Source organism: Thermobia domestica, chromosome 3 (genome assembly GCF_964235325.1).
Source record: "Thermobia domestica chromosome 3, izTheDome1.hap1.1, whole genome shotgun sequence".
NCBI classification, from domain to species: Eukaryota; Metazoa; Arthropoda; class Insecta; order Zygentoma; family Lepismatidae; genus Thermobia; species Thermobia domestica.
Window position 1 is genome coordinate 127,988,558 of NC_137456.1, and position 16,292 is coordinate 128,004,849.

At 36.0% G+C, this 16,292-nt stretch overlaps 1 protein-coding gene across 1 annotated transcript in view; it reads right to left on the bottom strand.

Moving 5' to 3' along the window:
• LOC145680724 (uncharacterized) overlaps positions 1-15,900 on the bottom strand; it is a 59,749-nt gene extending 43,849 nt beyond the window's left edge. Inside the window, exons 1-2 of the mRNA XM_081751668.1 lie at positions 15,559-15,900; positions 7,231-7,354 (exon numbers count right to left, since the gene is read on the bottom strand). Coding sequence (XP_081607794.1) covers positions 7,231-7,354; positions 15,559-15,675 — 241 coding nt within the window. The 5' untranslated portion in view covers positions 15,676-15,900. The remainder of the gene's footprint in view (positions 1-7,230; positions 7,355-15,558) is intronic.
• Positions 15,901-16,292: the final 392 nt, after the last annotated feature.

Genomic DNA, 16,292 nt, shown 5'->3' on the forward strand with positions numbered 1-16,292 from the left:
CACTAATTTCTCATCATCACCCCTCTCCTTTAGCCTAACTGGCATAACCGTGGGACGTAAAACTCAAAGATTTCACTTCATTTTTTCCTTCGAAAGCGATATCTTTCAAAATTATTTATTGTTAGATATTGTAAATTTACGGTATCTATTTTAGTGGACGGGAAACTTTGCATCTAATCGGATAATTTCATGGCTTCTAACAGGAATTCGCAGTTACGAAATTTGCATCACTGTCTTTTGAAAGGATGCCTAGAAAAAATACTACTAGAAAATAACTGAAAACACAAAATGGATTTGATAGCCAAATTCACGTCATCTTGGTTCGTCATTATTTTTCTTTAAATATTTGTATTTAGTATTAGATTAGAGTTTAGTGTCCCTTTCAGCATCAAGGCTATATGAGACGTGAACTTACAAATTAACGTGGGTTCAGAACCATAGGAGTTCCCATCGGAAATCGAACCTAGGTCTCCCGCACCAAAGACGCGTACGCTAGTCATATGGACAAGGGTGTTCGATATTTAGTAATGTGTACATAAAGTTGTGAAATTGCGCTTGTATAATGGAATGCAATTCCTTCTACTGACATAAACCTTCACAATACTTAGCTGGACAAAGTATCTTTAAAAAGAAAATGTCACTCTTTATGTTTCAGTTCCTGGTTCGACTGAAGGATGGAACAAATTGCAATGAGCGTTTTTGGATCCTACTTTGTGTAGTTGATTCATCATAAACTTGGTATTTGATACGGATATGAACTATTACACTTATTTGGTGTTTATTTCTAAATAAGTCCTAATACAATTTCATAAAGTTGTAATTCTTCTTTAGTTTGTATCACTTTACACAATGACAAATCCAAAAGGTGTGTTGTATTGGTGCAGTGCAGTTTTTCACGTTTTTCAAAATGTTCCAAAACCCAAAGAATAATCTTTAATTTCTGATATTTTAGTCGTCACAAATTACAATTTTATAATGTAGTCAATGTAACGTCCCGTTCAGCAGCGAGGCTATGTGAGACGTGGACCTACTGATTAACGTGGAATCCGAACCACATGAACTCCCACCGGGAATCAAGCCCAGGTTTCCCACGCCAAAGGCAAGTATACTAACCGTTAGCCACGAAGGAGCTCCACCATAATTTTAGTGGGCGATAAGAAATATTTCGCCAGTGCTTTTACAATAAATAAAATTTTATAGGTATTAAAGAATAGTGGTAAGAGATTTTATAATAGCTCTTTTATTTATGAGATATGAGTATTTAAAAAAACAACAACTAAAGAATAGGTTGGCGGAACCACAAAAGACTCGTAAAATAAACTTTCTTATAAATACATACGCACCGTACTCACCTTTTATAATTGCTATGCTTACGTTCTCCATAAAAATAGAAATTATCTTTTAATGATACTTTACACAAGATCATGAAGTGGGTTCAAATTTAATTAAAGGCAAAATACAATACAATAATCCACAAATATTGCCTCAAGTGAGTTTAAAGATTTCTAAACACTAGTGCGAAACCGGGCTCTGCCGTTGCGATCGATTTACAGGTCTTGAGACGAAAGTAAGAAGGGACTTACGCACACAGTAAGTAAAAACAATTAATATGCCTGTAACTTTCCCCCAAATGGGTGTATCTTAAAACTAACCTCACCATTATTTTTCTAATTAAATTCTAGCCCGAAATCATGTATCATATTACCCTATTCCCATTTTGAAAACTTGACCTTAATTCAAAATGGCTGATTTCAAGATGGCTGCCATCAAGGACATATCTACCATACGACTTCCCCCCAGGACTTATATGTATCCACATGGTTTTTCTTCACTTTTCTTCATTAACGCTCCGTTTACAAAGGGTAGTAATGGACTTCTGTAGTAATCTCTAATAACCACATCACAACTCTTAAAAGTTATTTTAAAAAAAATAGAAAACATGCACCATGGCAAAAATTTGTCATCACAAGTAATGATGCATACATGCCTTCTATCAGCAAAAAAAAAGTTTCATTGAAATTGGAGCCGTACATTTGAGTGATGTCCCTTGTGGAATGTGATTGAACGTGACGTCAGAACACATCGCCCCCCTTCCCGGAATTTACGGGAATTTGGTGACCTGAGTGAGCACATGTGGTGCCAGCTCTCTCCAGCGACCTATCAAGGATCATTGCGTGTATGCCAAGACGTGTCGCCGTTTTTATCCATGTCAAATTCGACATACTGACAATTAGGTAGGTAGTCATGATGGTCTGGCTGATGTGTGCGTATATTTTAACTCGTACATTTTGTCTCGACTCGAATTTCGAGACGTCTCGACTCGAATTCGAGTCGAGTCGAGACAGAGACTGTCGAGTCGAGACACGAGTCGAGACAGAAACATATTTTCGAGTCGAGACACGAGTCGAGACAACATTTTCTCGAGACGAGTCGAGACAGGCTTAAATCTCGACTCGACTCGACTCGAATGCATCCCTAGTTACAGGACCAATTTAAGTCAATTTAAGTTAAATACATGAACAATTCTAAACAGTTTCACCGTTGGCAAGTGGTTTATTCTACAGGATTTCCATTATACATGAAACGTATTAGACTTGAGCTAGCGATCTCTATGACAACAAAATGGATAAGACGTTGAGATATACACAGTACATTTGGTCTTAATCGATTATCTTTCTATATAAAAGAAGTTCTGAGTGAGTGAGTGATTAATCAATACCCAGGCCAAACCGCTTAAACTGAAAACTTGAAATTTGGGCAGCGCATAGAAATTGGGACTAAGATACCAAAAAGAAAGATTTTTGGACATTCGATAGGGACGGTGGGAAAATAGAGGTGGCAATTATTATATTAAAAGTGTGAATATTTCCGAATTCCTCAATGCTAGATACAGTACATGAAATTTCATTTTTGGACTTCTTATTTAAAATAATAACACGCTTATTCCAGTGTTTTTTTTAACCCTTTATTTGGCAGTGTTGCTCTTAAGTAACATCGCATTCTATTGCGTTATCCGCACGAAATATAACGTCAGTGATCATTTAATGGGCATTATTGCTTTCATACAATATTCATATACATGATTGGCGGGTCGCTTCTTTAGATACTTCTAATCTTCGTCAACAGGGCACAGTCAAATTTAATACTGTAGAAGCTTTATCTCCTACGTTCCGCGAAAGTTTTTTTTTTTTTTTTTTTTTGTATTTGTATTTGTAGTTTCTTGCTCGGTAGGAAAATATTTCAACAAAACTGTTGCTAATTACTGAGAGTATTCTCATGATATTTAACCATAATAGGGCAATGCTGCTCAGTAGCTACGCATAAAACCTGTTTATAAGAATGTTTCTTTGAAATAAACATCCTGTATTTTGTAACCAAAGTACGAAAATAATTTAAAAATTACTAGATTATGATCAGGAAGACATGATTCAACCATAAAAGCAAACTAAATATTTTAATGATAATGCCATCAATGCTCGCCAATTAAAGGGTTAATATTTTACCTTGAAGGGAAGAAAATGGATGGGAAGGAAAAAAGGAGTGAGATTGCAATTATTAGGGTCTATATAAGAAGTATGTATCTCGGAATATCATAACGTTAGATACATAAAATTTTATGTTTGGACCTTGAGATTTGAAGTTTGGTATCTGGACTTTGTATTTAAAATAATTAAACATGTGTTTCAGCATTTTTTATTTGTCCTAAAAGTACAGGAAACAAATTAGAAGAAAAACGGATAGAAGTTGTAATTATTATTATTATTATTATTATTATTATTATTATTATTATTATTATTATTATTATTATTATTAAGTTATTCATATCTCAGAATACCTTACGGTTAGAGGCATGAAATTTGGTGTTTAGATTCTTCATTTAAGATTAAAAAATAATTAAATACGTGTTTCATTGTTTTTCATGTTTGTCATAAAAGAGAAGAAAAGAGGTGAGAATAAAAAAGGGCAGTAGTTACAATTATTATAATAACACATATAAACATCTCGGAATCCCTTATGGTTAGAGATTTGAAATTTGACGTTTTAGACTTTTGATCTAAAATAATTAAACAAGAGTTTTAGTGTTATTAGGTTTTTAACATAGAATGCAAGAGTTCAGCGTTCACCTCTGGTGCGTGAGGAGCCTGGTTTTATCCCAGCTATCGTTACGCGAAATTTGTGATGAGCAAACACCCTGTGGCTAGGCTTTTCTGGATGTTCTACTGTTTATCCCACTTCTTTCATTACACCTGATCGTCTATGTCATCATCACTATCTCCCTTAGTCTCTATGCATAATCGAGATACTTAACCTTTAAAAAAATAATAATAAAATAACAAGTAATTAAAAAGCAAGAAAAAGGGATGTGATGCTTCCTTAAGATGTCCATACCAAACGTTCAAATTTTTATTTTTTAACGAAACCTCGAGTTCACACGAATTCTATATGATGCAGAAGGAAGAACACAAAATATTGCCCAGTGGGGGTATTTGCTAGTTGAGAAATAAACATTTACCCTCAGATGAACGAACGATGTATAAAGGTTGATTGTATTGCTTTGCCGCGACAGCAACTAAACAGATTGTTAACACAACTAATCTTACGTACTTCAATTTGGTCATTTAACAATTCACGACCCTCCAGTAATGCAGTGTATTATCCAGGCATCTTAGGAGGGAAAAATTTCCCCCTCCCAAAGTTGTAGAATTCCCTCCCCCCAAATATTTCCGGTTTCAAATTTAACGTGCAGTTGATGTTTTTTTTCTTTTTTTTTTTAATTTGCGAGTTTTCAGTCGATGACGATGTCCTTTTTCATATTTGGCAAAAAGTTATTTTTTTCATGATAATATTTTTATATTTCCCACTTCCCTTGTCATTTCGAGAAAATGCATTGCTAAAATTCCCTGAAAAATTCGCTCTTATCACAGAGGCTGAACATTAAGCAACATGTATCAGCACGAAGCAACGACAGAAAAAAATCAATGGACCTTATACAGAGTCGTTTTGTTGCGTGATTACTGTCGTAGTAATGAGTTCGACTAACATATGTTTCCTGCAGTAGTCAGGCCTTTATTATGATGCTAATCATACGTGAAAAACACTCTGCATAAGGCCCAATGTGTTGATCGGGTTTTAAAGTTGTGTATTTTTTGCTTTTTGAGGTGTAATGCTTGGAGTGTTACATTTCTTTATAATAGAATTACTATTTGTAGTGTATGAAATTTAATTACCTAGAACGTTGATGATAATATGTCGTGTTTAAAGAGAAAAAAAACTCACTCGTGGCTTTTGCCACTAGACAATGGTTGTACTCTTTGTTCAGTATGTCTACCAATAAAGATAGACAACTTCCAAAAGATTCTGATGGTACTTTCATAACGAAAGGTTTCACAAACTGGAATAAAAGTACAGATAAAAAGCCAAAAGATAATAAAATTTTAAAACACGAACAAAGCGAGAACAATGTACTTTTGTATATTTCATGTTAGACTCACAATCTGAAAAACAGAAAGAGAAAATTTTCAAATGTTAAGTGGCTTTGTAAATCTAGCATATTCCATGTTCAAGAACGAAATTCCCCATACAACGAAGTATGAACCTCTCATCAATCTTGCTATACAGTTGAATCATAGTGACCAAATAGCGGAGTTTATCTCCCATTCGCCGGAAAACACAACATATAGAAGTACTACAAAAGTCGTCGAGTTTTTGAAAGCAACGGATGAGTGGTTGTCAAATGAAATATTAGAATATATAAAAGCAAATCTTATTTTGAGTGTGATAGCCGATGATTCTACAGACTCTGCGTGCAATCGGAACTTCCACTTTGTTTTCGCTATCTGAAGGAAGGTGCTTAATTTGAATGATTTATAAAATAGTACAACTACTCAAGGCCCTTGTTGATTGTTTGGCAGCAATCGTAGTAACTACAAGAAAATCATATAGATTGCGGGGATTTGTCATCAGAGGCAGTGGGATTGTTGTTATATAGCTGTGCAGAACCAAAAGCTAACGGTCTTATTGTTCGCTATATTGGAAGTGTTGAAACCAATTAATTCCTTAACTCTAATTTCACAGTCCGAGAAACTTACTCTTAGTGATTTATCGATGAAAGTGTCAGTAGCAACTTCTCGTTTGAAGGATATAAGTGATTCGTCGACTTATTTGGAAGCATTTCATAAGTACCACAAGAAAGTGATGGAAGAAAATCTGTACGCATTTCTGAAGGAAGATTTTGAAGACTATGATGAGCTCCGTAATGAAGTTGTACGACCGTATGTGATAACGTTACTAGAAAATTTTGATAGATTTAGAAATACCGTTGGCAAAATTTCTGCAAAATTTCTTTATCGTCCCAAGTGTTCAACTGTGTGCCCATGGATAATGCAATACAAGAATTCAAATCTTTGTGTTATGTTTCTTATTTGAATTTTGAAGAGTGCGTAACTGAATATAAGTGTTTTCATTCAATTTTAAAGAAGTATGCAAAGAAGAATATGAAGTTGAGTGATACCTTATGTAAACTTGAAGTGGATGATATTGGGGACGATTTCCTACACTAAGACATCTAGCTGCCATATTAAGTGTGTGTCCTGTAGGTACCTGCAAAGTCGAAAGACCATTCTCAAGTATGGCACAAATTTCTACTAAATTAAGACAACTTATACCACATCACTTAAGGTCACTTGTGTTAATATCCATGGAAGGTCCTCATGAACTGGAACTTTTCCATATAAGAAATATAAAAATCTGGTATAATGCATCACCAAGAAGAATTGCACTGCCTTCTTTTACAACTTAAAATGTAAAATTTATTGGTTTATTAAAAATGTGTATTTAAATATTTAGTTCATAAAAAGGTAAGAACCTTCTAGATTAGTCTTAATATTTAAATAACTCAATAAATATGAATCTTTATTTGATCAAAATATTACTAATTCTTGTATACGGAGAAACTTTATATTTCAATAGTCAAAAATTAATGTGTAGCAGTGAAGAACAAAGATATAGTTTTCTGAAAGTATATAGACATTTTCTTTGCACAGAACATATAAAGGTATGGGTTGCATAACTTTCACTTCATGATGGTTACTTCATGGTTCATGGTTACTTTCCACATTTTTAATGGACTCTCCCGCTAGAATTTCAGATTCCCCCCCAAAACCGAGGGGACTGGATAAAACACTGAGTAATGTCTACTCCATTAACATAAATGCACAACATTTTGCATACCTGTAATGCACCAAAATGCTGCTAATATCACCGGTGTCCAAATTGCATCTTTGAATTCAGTCCCTCTTTCGATGATGATCACCAAGTCAATTCCAAAAGAGCTCAATACGCTGGGTAATGTGAACTAGAGTGTAGAAAAATATATCTGTTAGTTATGTTTTTTCTTAAAATAGTTCTACCGACAGAATAAAGCATTACGGACATCCAAGTAAATAAAATACTACAGAAATATTGTTGAACTGTAATGTTAATTGTCTTACCTACGTTTAAGTTTTAAATGCTTTGGGCGAGTTACAAGTAGAGCCTAGATATTTATGTTTATTAACCTCCAAATATGTAGGGGATCGGAGTTCATGGTGACTTCGGCTGGTAGTGACAGCTGCGAAATAAAATATGTGATTGTGATTAGACCTGTTGGCAATCCTGCTGATGTCATGATGTCGCGTACTGATTGGCATTTTTTACTGTCGGTGTCAGTCGTGCCAAAGCACAGTAAGGAAGGATACTTACTCGTGGGTGTTGGTTTTCGTTTATTTTCACAGACAAGCTTATTTGTATTTGTCTATATCAAGGAGCCGACTAAAATAAACTTCCATGCACAATGTGAACTTACAGCTATCATGAGTATAAAAATAGTATTTTTTTTTATTAAAAAAAAAGGAATGTTAAAATAGGTTATTCAGGATTTGCAGTTAAAAAAGGTCCATGGCGCTAGATGTGACAAACACTTAAGCCATATTATGATAGCTCTAACAACTAACCCGGTTATTTTAACATAGTATTTACTTTTCTTGTTTCAGAAGGATAAAACGAAGTTAGAAATGTACCCTAACAGCACAAGATGTGTTAGGCATGTGCCATTTAGTAGTCCCAGCTACTTTTTAGGTACCCGACACTTGGTACATATGATATTCATGTGCTAAGTATGTTCTTCAGCTACCTAAAATTTTAGGTGCTTATTACACCTAATTGATATCTTCGACTATGTAGGATACTACAAATGTAGCATTTATGTATCTGGCTGTTTCGCACTGTGATAGTCATTTGTTTTTATGTTGTCACTTGGGACATATATCTTCCATGTTCGAGATACTTGCTTCAGGTGCATGGGAGATCTTAAGTTGACAAAACCAGAGCACCACACAATATGACGTCACTAAATGCGATAGTAAGTTGAGCAGTGTTTGCAACTGATTTGGTGTCAACTTATTAGTTTTATACTAGAGTAACAGACCGGTAAAAAAAAATATGTTTAAAAATGATTATCTGTTAATGAAGTAATATACTTAAAGAGATATTTGTATATTTGAATGAAAACATAGCATTTCCACACGCGATATTTGATGATGTGCTCCGCGAAAGATTTGTTGCCACAAAAAATTTGGAGATCCACATTATATAATTGACATAAAAATTAATGATAGGTCTACATCATATTAATGTGACAGGCTCTTATCCATGGGGTCTATGGGGGCGGGCCCCTCTAAATTTTTACGGTACTGGTCGTCTAAAATTTTCACAGTACGCTTGCAAATGAACTATAACAGGGTGGAAAATTTCAAAGTCAGACGCACTCGCCAATCCAAAAATAATGTTCGCCAGTATCTCTCACGTACAAATTGAGATGCCGCCCCCCCAAAACAGTCTTTGGTTTGACAAAGAAAGACTTCACATTCCATGTTTTCTCTCACTCAGTGACAATTATTTTCTTACGAAACAGAAAATGCGCTGCTCTGTGAGTTAGGCAGAAACCATTCCTACTGAACACTGGTCGCCAGCTCTAAATTTCTAGTCGAAAATGTTTACGCTGAGCTATAATATGATGATTAACTATAATACGTTTGGATCGGGACTCCCTCCCAAACTTCTACCGGGCTTCCCCTAGATTTTTGGGCTGGCTACCAGCCTAGTATGTGATAAGTGACAGGGCCGTAACTTGAGGAGACAGAGGGCAAATGCTTCCCCAAGGAAGCTCCCCGCCGTTCGAGGGGACCCATTTTAAGACAACATTTTCTTACTCCGTATACGATACGAACATGAAATTATAAATGAAGCATCGAATATGTCCACTATATTACATAAACAAAACAACACATAAAAGATAAATAAGACAAAAATGAGTCGTGGGCCCATTTCAATAAAAAAGTTATGGAACGGGATCAAAGGTGTAACTAACGACCCGGACCCATAAAGAGTAAGAGAAAGATGGAAAGAGGTAGTCCAAGATTAGAGAAACATTTTTTTTTCTTGGAGCACCAAATACGCGTATTAATGCTTACCCCCCTCCCAAGAAAACAATCTAAGTTACGGCGCTGGATAAATGGATGCAGGTGTAGAATACATAAACATAAAACAGTAATTTATGATTAAAATAAATGACTGCGTGTGAAAGAGGATTGTACTACTAATTTTTAAAAATTATATAACGTTTACTGTATGTAGAAAACGATCGTGCTGTCCTATTTTATGAGTTTGAATTTGCAAAATTTACGAAAGAAGTATGTAATATATTTCTCGAGTCCTGTAGGATTACGGGGGACCAAAACTACGTAAAAACACAATGTTTATAGGTGGAATGAGTTCATGTTGCGGAAAGATAATTGATATTGATATGTGAATAATTTGTGAACTGAGTAGACTGGAAATGCCGTGTGCTGAATGGAAAATTTTGCAATTACTATTTGCTATTAATTAGAATGGACAAATATAACGTGCATTGCGGCGTTCTAAACCCGACTTCGCTTGCTAGCGCTCGCTCGTCAATATTAATTTATTTATTTATTGATACAAGTCATGGTCATTACCGGCATCTATGGCCTTAAGCACGTCAGGTTGGAGGGATGACATCGTCGGCGAGCACTCAATCACGGTACGGGGGAGGGATATAAGGAACGGATAAGGAAAGAAGCGGCCTGAGGCCTGTAAATTAGATACCATTCCGGCATTTACCTGGTGTGAATGAGGAAATCCCAGGAAAAACCTCATTTAGGATAGCTAGCCTGAAAAAGCTGTTACACTTTTCGACCGACTGACCCTGCCGGAAATCGAGCCCAGGATCAAAGACGAGAGCATTAGCGACTACTCATGCTCAGCAATACTGTCTGAAACTATTTACTTAGTGGTATGTTTGGCTTTAGGTAGATTAACCTCAAAAACATTTAAGAAAACAGCAATGATTTTCAACAAAAAATGCTTTTTCCCAATAATCCGACATATGGCTAGTTTTCAAAGCACATACTGAGAAAAAAAATTGTAGGTAGCGTACTCAAGACGGTAGGTTACATGCGTAATTCCTGTAGTTTTTGGCCTTAACGTACAGCAAACGTATAACTGAAAATGCATGTTTTATAATACTTACTTTCCGTATAAGTGTTCCATCCATACGTACTTTCCGTATGAAATTATAGGCGGTCAGGATCTCACATACAAATCGATGCAGAATGTCCATAGTAGAATAGAATATAGCTGCAGAATATAACATAGGTGATATACGAAAAACTTAGATGTCAGACATCCTGCAATGGCATGATCTAACATTTAAGAGCAGTGCGTATGTAGCATATGCTCCATACTGATTTCTGTAGTAAGCAAGAGGATTTTGTATATTTGTACAATATACTGCTGTCCGGAGAACGGATTTTTCTTAGTGTGCAGTTCATAAGCAAGGGCGCCCATGTTGGGGTTTCCAAGAGGGGCAAGTATGAGCGACGTTTCAAATATAGTTTCAAATTTTGCTGTAAGTAATGTAAAAATTCTATTGGGTTTTCAGTATTCCCAAGTACAATTTCCTCTTAGGGGGTTAGCGCCCCACCTTGCCCCCCTTGATGAGCGCCCTTGTTCATAAGTAATGCAGTTATGTGGGTTCTGAACCTGTGGGTTCAGTATTTCTTGATAAATCCATTAAATGTTGTGCGTGTAATCCACAACGCACACAGATATAGGCGGGAATTCATGTCACTTAAGGACCTCCCCATTTTATGGCAGTAATAAATGCAAAAATTGTCGATAAGTGATTCGCCTACTTTGATTTTGCGAATAGTTCGTACTATGTGCGACCATGCGGCGTCTAGGGTATGGTCGACGTCGATAAGCTAATAAAACGAAATACTTCAAAAGTTGAAACGGTGGGTGCGTAAACGTAAACCTCGTGTAGCTTAGGTATAGGCTGCATAATTACTTTATTACATCAGTGTTAATGTGCATCCTTAAATTGGGATAGAGCAGTTTCCGCAGTTCAGATCAATAATACGTGGACAAATTCATATTAGTTGAAACCCACATTTCTCGATGAAAATAGCGTCATCACGCTTTCTAAACTGTACATGTGCTTGCGCATGCCAGTGATCCACCAGGAACAGGTAAAATTCAGGGGCGCTATAAGAGATAATTGTTCAAAAATTACATTTTTTAAAAAAAAAAATTATGGGTGCACACTTAGTAGTAATAGTAGTAATGATAGTATAGTAGTAGTAAGGCAGTAGTAGTAGAGTAGTAGTTTAGTAGTAGCCAGGCCCGCAACCAGAGGGGGGCCAGGTCCCTCTAAACTTTTTGTGGCCCTCCAGACTTCAATACAAAATTTTATTATTAATACAAAAAACACAATTTAGATATTTATAAGATAATTTTAAAGACTTGGCCCCCCGTAACATATTCACGGTCCTCCCAAACCTTTGTAGCTGGTTTCGGCCCTGGTAGTAGCAATGATAGTATAATAATAGGCTAGTAGCAGTAGTAGTAGTAGTAGTATAGTAAGGCAGTAATGGTAGTAGTTGAGTAGTAGTAGTAATAATAATATACTAGTAGTAGTAGAGTAGCAGTAGTTCGGGTTAGGTTAGGGTAGGTTCAGGCAGCGAAATAGTCATATTTCAAGTCCCTTGTACATTAGTTTGCAGCCCTGGAATAACGCCCTTATGGAGAGTTCCATAGAATTAAAGCAACATCTTATTGCTGTATCTATGTTCATAGATGACTTACATATTCTGCGCCTTCATAAATAAATTCCCTAAACATTTGTCTTTTGTTCTGAATTAACACGTTTTACCTGTAAATTGTAATTTTAAAAATGTCCACGTATTCTTAATCCTGTTTCTGCCACTCCAAAACACTTACTAAACCTACAAGAGTTCATTTGGTGCTAAAATAAATTGATACATCATGAATGTCAGTACACTTATAAAATAGAACATAACTGAGGAAACCTGAAATTTCAATCTTGATACATGTATCAGTGCGCAGCACGAAATGAGATTTTAAAAAATCCCGGCGTTCTTCCCGCCTTTCATGGGACAAGCCGCAATTATTTACGCATTATTCAGTGCATTGTTTGTGTATAATCTTGTTCGTTTGTTGAATGTAAAACGCAACTCACACAACCGCTGTAACAACATAATGTGTTTTTTATTGTCCACCAGTATACGAACAAATTCCAGGTATGTCTTAAATTATAATCCACCTTGGCATATTATCTCAGCAGTAATACTGTCAACAGAGCTGCCTTGCTTATGGATACACTGCGCATTAAGTGATCCAGGGGAGTGACGACATTAAGTGACGTCATGTCCTGTTGCTGTGGTTATGTCAACTTATGAGAACTCCCTCAGGTGCATACGTTTTCAGACACTTATGAGTTATGACACATAATTGATAGCTGTAGCGACGTACGAATGACAGTCAGCTGTTTATATTTGCTCATGCGCAGTAACATGCAACGGTTTCTCGCGCTTTTTGCTCCAATTTCTGTCCTAATACACAATCGCTTAGAAAAAAAAAAAAAAAGAAGCAACAAATGCATCAAATTTGGGAGATGAATTTAGAAGAAAGACATGACATAATTGATGAATAAAAATTAAGATGAACCTTTCATACATATGTGTACAGTTAATTATTTACGTAGTTAGGGATAAAATATTGTATTTTTTGTTTTTTATTGTATTATTTAGATGCCAACTGTCGCCGATCATTTGAAAGTGAATATGGATGAACCACGAAATAAAGTAAAAAGACGCGTCATTTTGTTACAAAATTACATGGCGAGCGGATTTTATCTTATCCCAAACGGTTATCGTCGAATATACAGTGTTACAAGAGCACTCTGATTAGCTAAATTAAAAAGACTCCAAGGATTTATCCCTCTTAAGCGACGTTTTCTTCATTGCCTTCGTGGCCAAGTCGGAAGAGCACGTGTCTAGTAATCAAAGGGTTGGTAGTTCCGACCCACCCACTTTTTTCTTTTTTAAAGTATTTTAGGCTCACCTTAATGTAAACAAATTACGCATAAAGACGATTAAACATATTTTAGGGGAGTAATTTCCGCTTACGGTATGGGGAAGAACATACCTAGAACATACTAGGTAAGTTCCCCAGGTACATGTCAGGCATGTGCCTAGGGGAGGACATAGACTGTGACTATCACTTGCCATCCATGTGATTTCTCTCTCATAGTTACATAAGGCACATACTGGGCGCATTCCCATGTATCTGGGGGAACATGATAGGCATATGTCTGCTATGTAATTGTGTTGTTAGAGTAGGTGCATATGTGAAAAGGAAAGATTTCACGCCCTTAGTTTTTAAGATACCAGATTGAAATTTTGCATACGGATTGTGTGCACCTTTGAGTATTTCTCATTTTTTTTTAGATCCCTACGTGAACTCGGGGCCGGGCCCGAGGGGCGCGACTATTCCGAGGGGGAGAATTTCTTAGAAAAAAAATCAGTTTATCCCGAATTTCCCGGTTCATGTGAGTGGTACCATTGAAAAGGGCGCGTTATACTGAAGAAAATGGCGTTTAACCTATCATCATACGTAAATAGTAAGGAGGCACTAGCTGTTTGGCTGAAAGTTTGAAATTTGCCTCAAAAAGTGGAAATCTTAAAAACGATAGAGGGGGAAAGGGAGAAATGTACAAGATGTTCTTTTTCCATAAAACTAGTGAAGAGTGGATGATATTTATCTGATTGATAAAAGGAAAGTTTGATAATTTAAGGCCCTGACTACTTGCAAAGTAAAAAATGGAAGTAGCTAACGTATCTCAATACTTTACTACAATAATGGAGTAACCACCAGGGCCGGCTCTACCACGTGTGCAACACGTACCTTTGAACGGGGCGGCAAAATTTGTCATAACTATATTATATAAAATAAATATTTCTTGTTGGAAACAGACTTCATGATGATGGTAGTTAAATTTACTTAAGCTGATTTATTTGAATTCTACATTCATAAATCATGCTTAGGTCGCATTAGCTTAAGGTCACCCAAATTCCTGCATGAATTGCTTGATTGCTGTCAAATGCAAGAACTCAATTCTCGAACAGTAGCGAAGATCCATTCCATTTAGTTAGTTATCACACTGTTTTGATATGAAAACTAGTCTTGTCTTTGTGACAAACAAGTTCCTTATCATTGAAGGTGGAAACAAGATTTTTAAAAATTTCTTAACAGATGTAGAAGGAAAATCAAGAAACAAAGATAAAAGAACTAGTTGTACTGGAATTGCAAACCGATATTTTGAAATTGAAGATCGATATTGAATTCTATAAAAAAAGGATTACCATTTTTGCTTTGTAGCTGTGTTTGCTTTATCTTTCACTAACATAATAGATTAACATTTAAAGGAAGAACGGACACAGCGAGGTTGTATTTGTAATGTTTTGGCCTTTCTGAGTGCGAGTGCACTTTCCTTTCCGTTCGTTGTTCATGATGCAGGTTGCATACCTAAAATCGTAGCTTTTTGTTCTTTCTGGGGAAAAGGGGGATGTGACATTGCATGGAGCGGTAAATTACCTAGGGCCAGCTCTGGTAACCACATTTTAAAATCGCTACAGTGCCACATCGGAAAGGAGGACATTTTCTCCGAAATCGAGGCTGACCTGACAAAGTCGGGACGAATGGTAATCCTAGCGAGAACCTTGTATCATCATATCATACTAGCGAGAAGTATCCTGTTATTTTGCTTTCAAAACGGTAACCCTAGTGATTCAGCTTTAAGACCAGTGGCGTCCAATTATAATGAGCCTCAGGGCCATAACCGTCTTTGCTAGCCAGGTGGAGGGCCAGATCTAATAATAATAATAATAATAATAATAATAATAATAATAATAATAATAATAATAATAATAATAATAATAATAATAATAATAATAATAATAATAATAATTTCCAAGCGATTTTAAACGCACATTCGAAGTGAATTAGAGAATATAGGGTAACAGTTCTCTTTTCCAGCTGTGGAAGATTCCATATTACTGTTTTTCCTAGTAGGACCTGTGTTGTCTTCTGCTTAAAATAGTAATTTAAATAAACTGGTTTTCAACAATTTTCACTTACCTGGACGATGAAAACTCCAAACACTATCATCCATCCCCACCCTCCGTCTGCAGTAGGAGGGCAAATTTGGGATCCAATCACATCATCAATCATTAATTTCTTTTCTTTCGGAGCCATTTTCTTTTTCTTTAAACAAATATATTAACATACTACAGAGTGATTAATGCAAGTCCTTTTTTCTATGCTTAAAATGTCACATCATCGTCACAGCTTTTTTCTTCAAATATTTACAAACTTTCACCAATTGTAGCTGTTCACTTTAGTATTAATCAAGTATTAATATCATATTCGTGAAATACATTTTACTGACTAAAACTTCCCGTAAGTGAGTCAGAAAAGTCAACCGAGAACTGAAAGATAACGACAGAATTGATAAGATAATCATGCTCAATATTTTGATTAGATTTCTTTCTCTGCTATTAGGAAAGAGCTCGCAATCAGGAATTTGAGAAGTAAGCGCAATTATCAATTTGCTCCATCTTCGTGCCCTGGTACGTTGTCATACCAGAGTTTTAAGTATATCATCTCAGTAAGTTTAGATAGAAATTGAGCTACGCAATCTAAACGGACATCAAACATTTTAAACAGATTCTGGGCAGGCCGTAAACGCAGGGCCGAAACTAGGGGGGGGGGGCAGAAGGGGCACGTGCCCCGCGCACGTGGTTGGAGGGGCGCGGAAAGAAAATATATCAATTGTTTTAAAAATTGCACCCTTTCCCTCGAGGAACTTATTC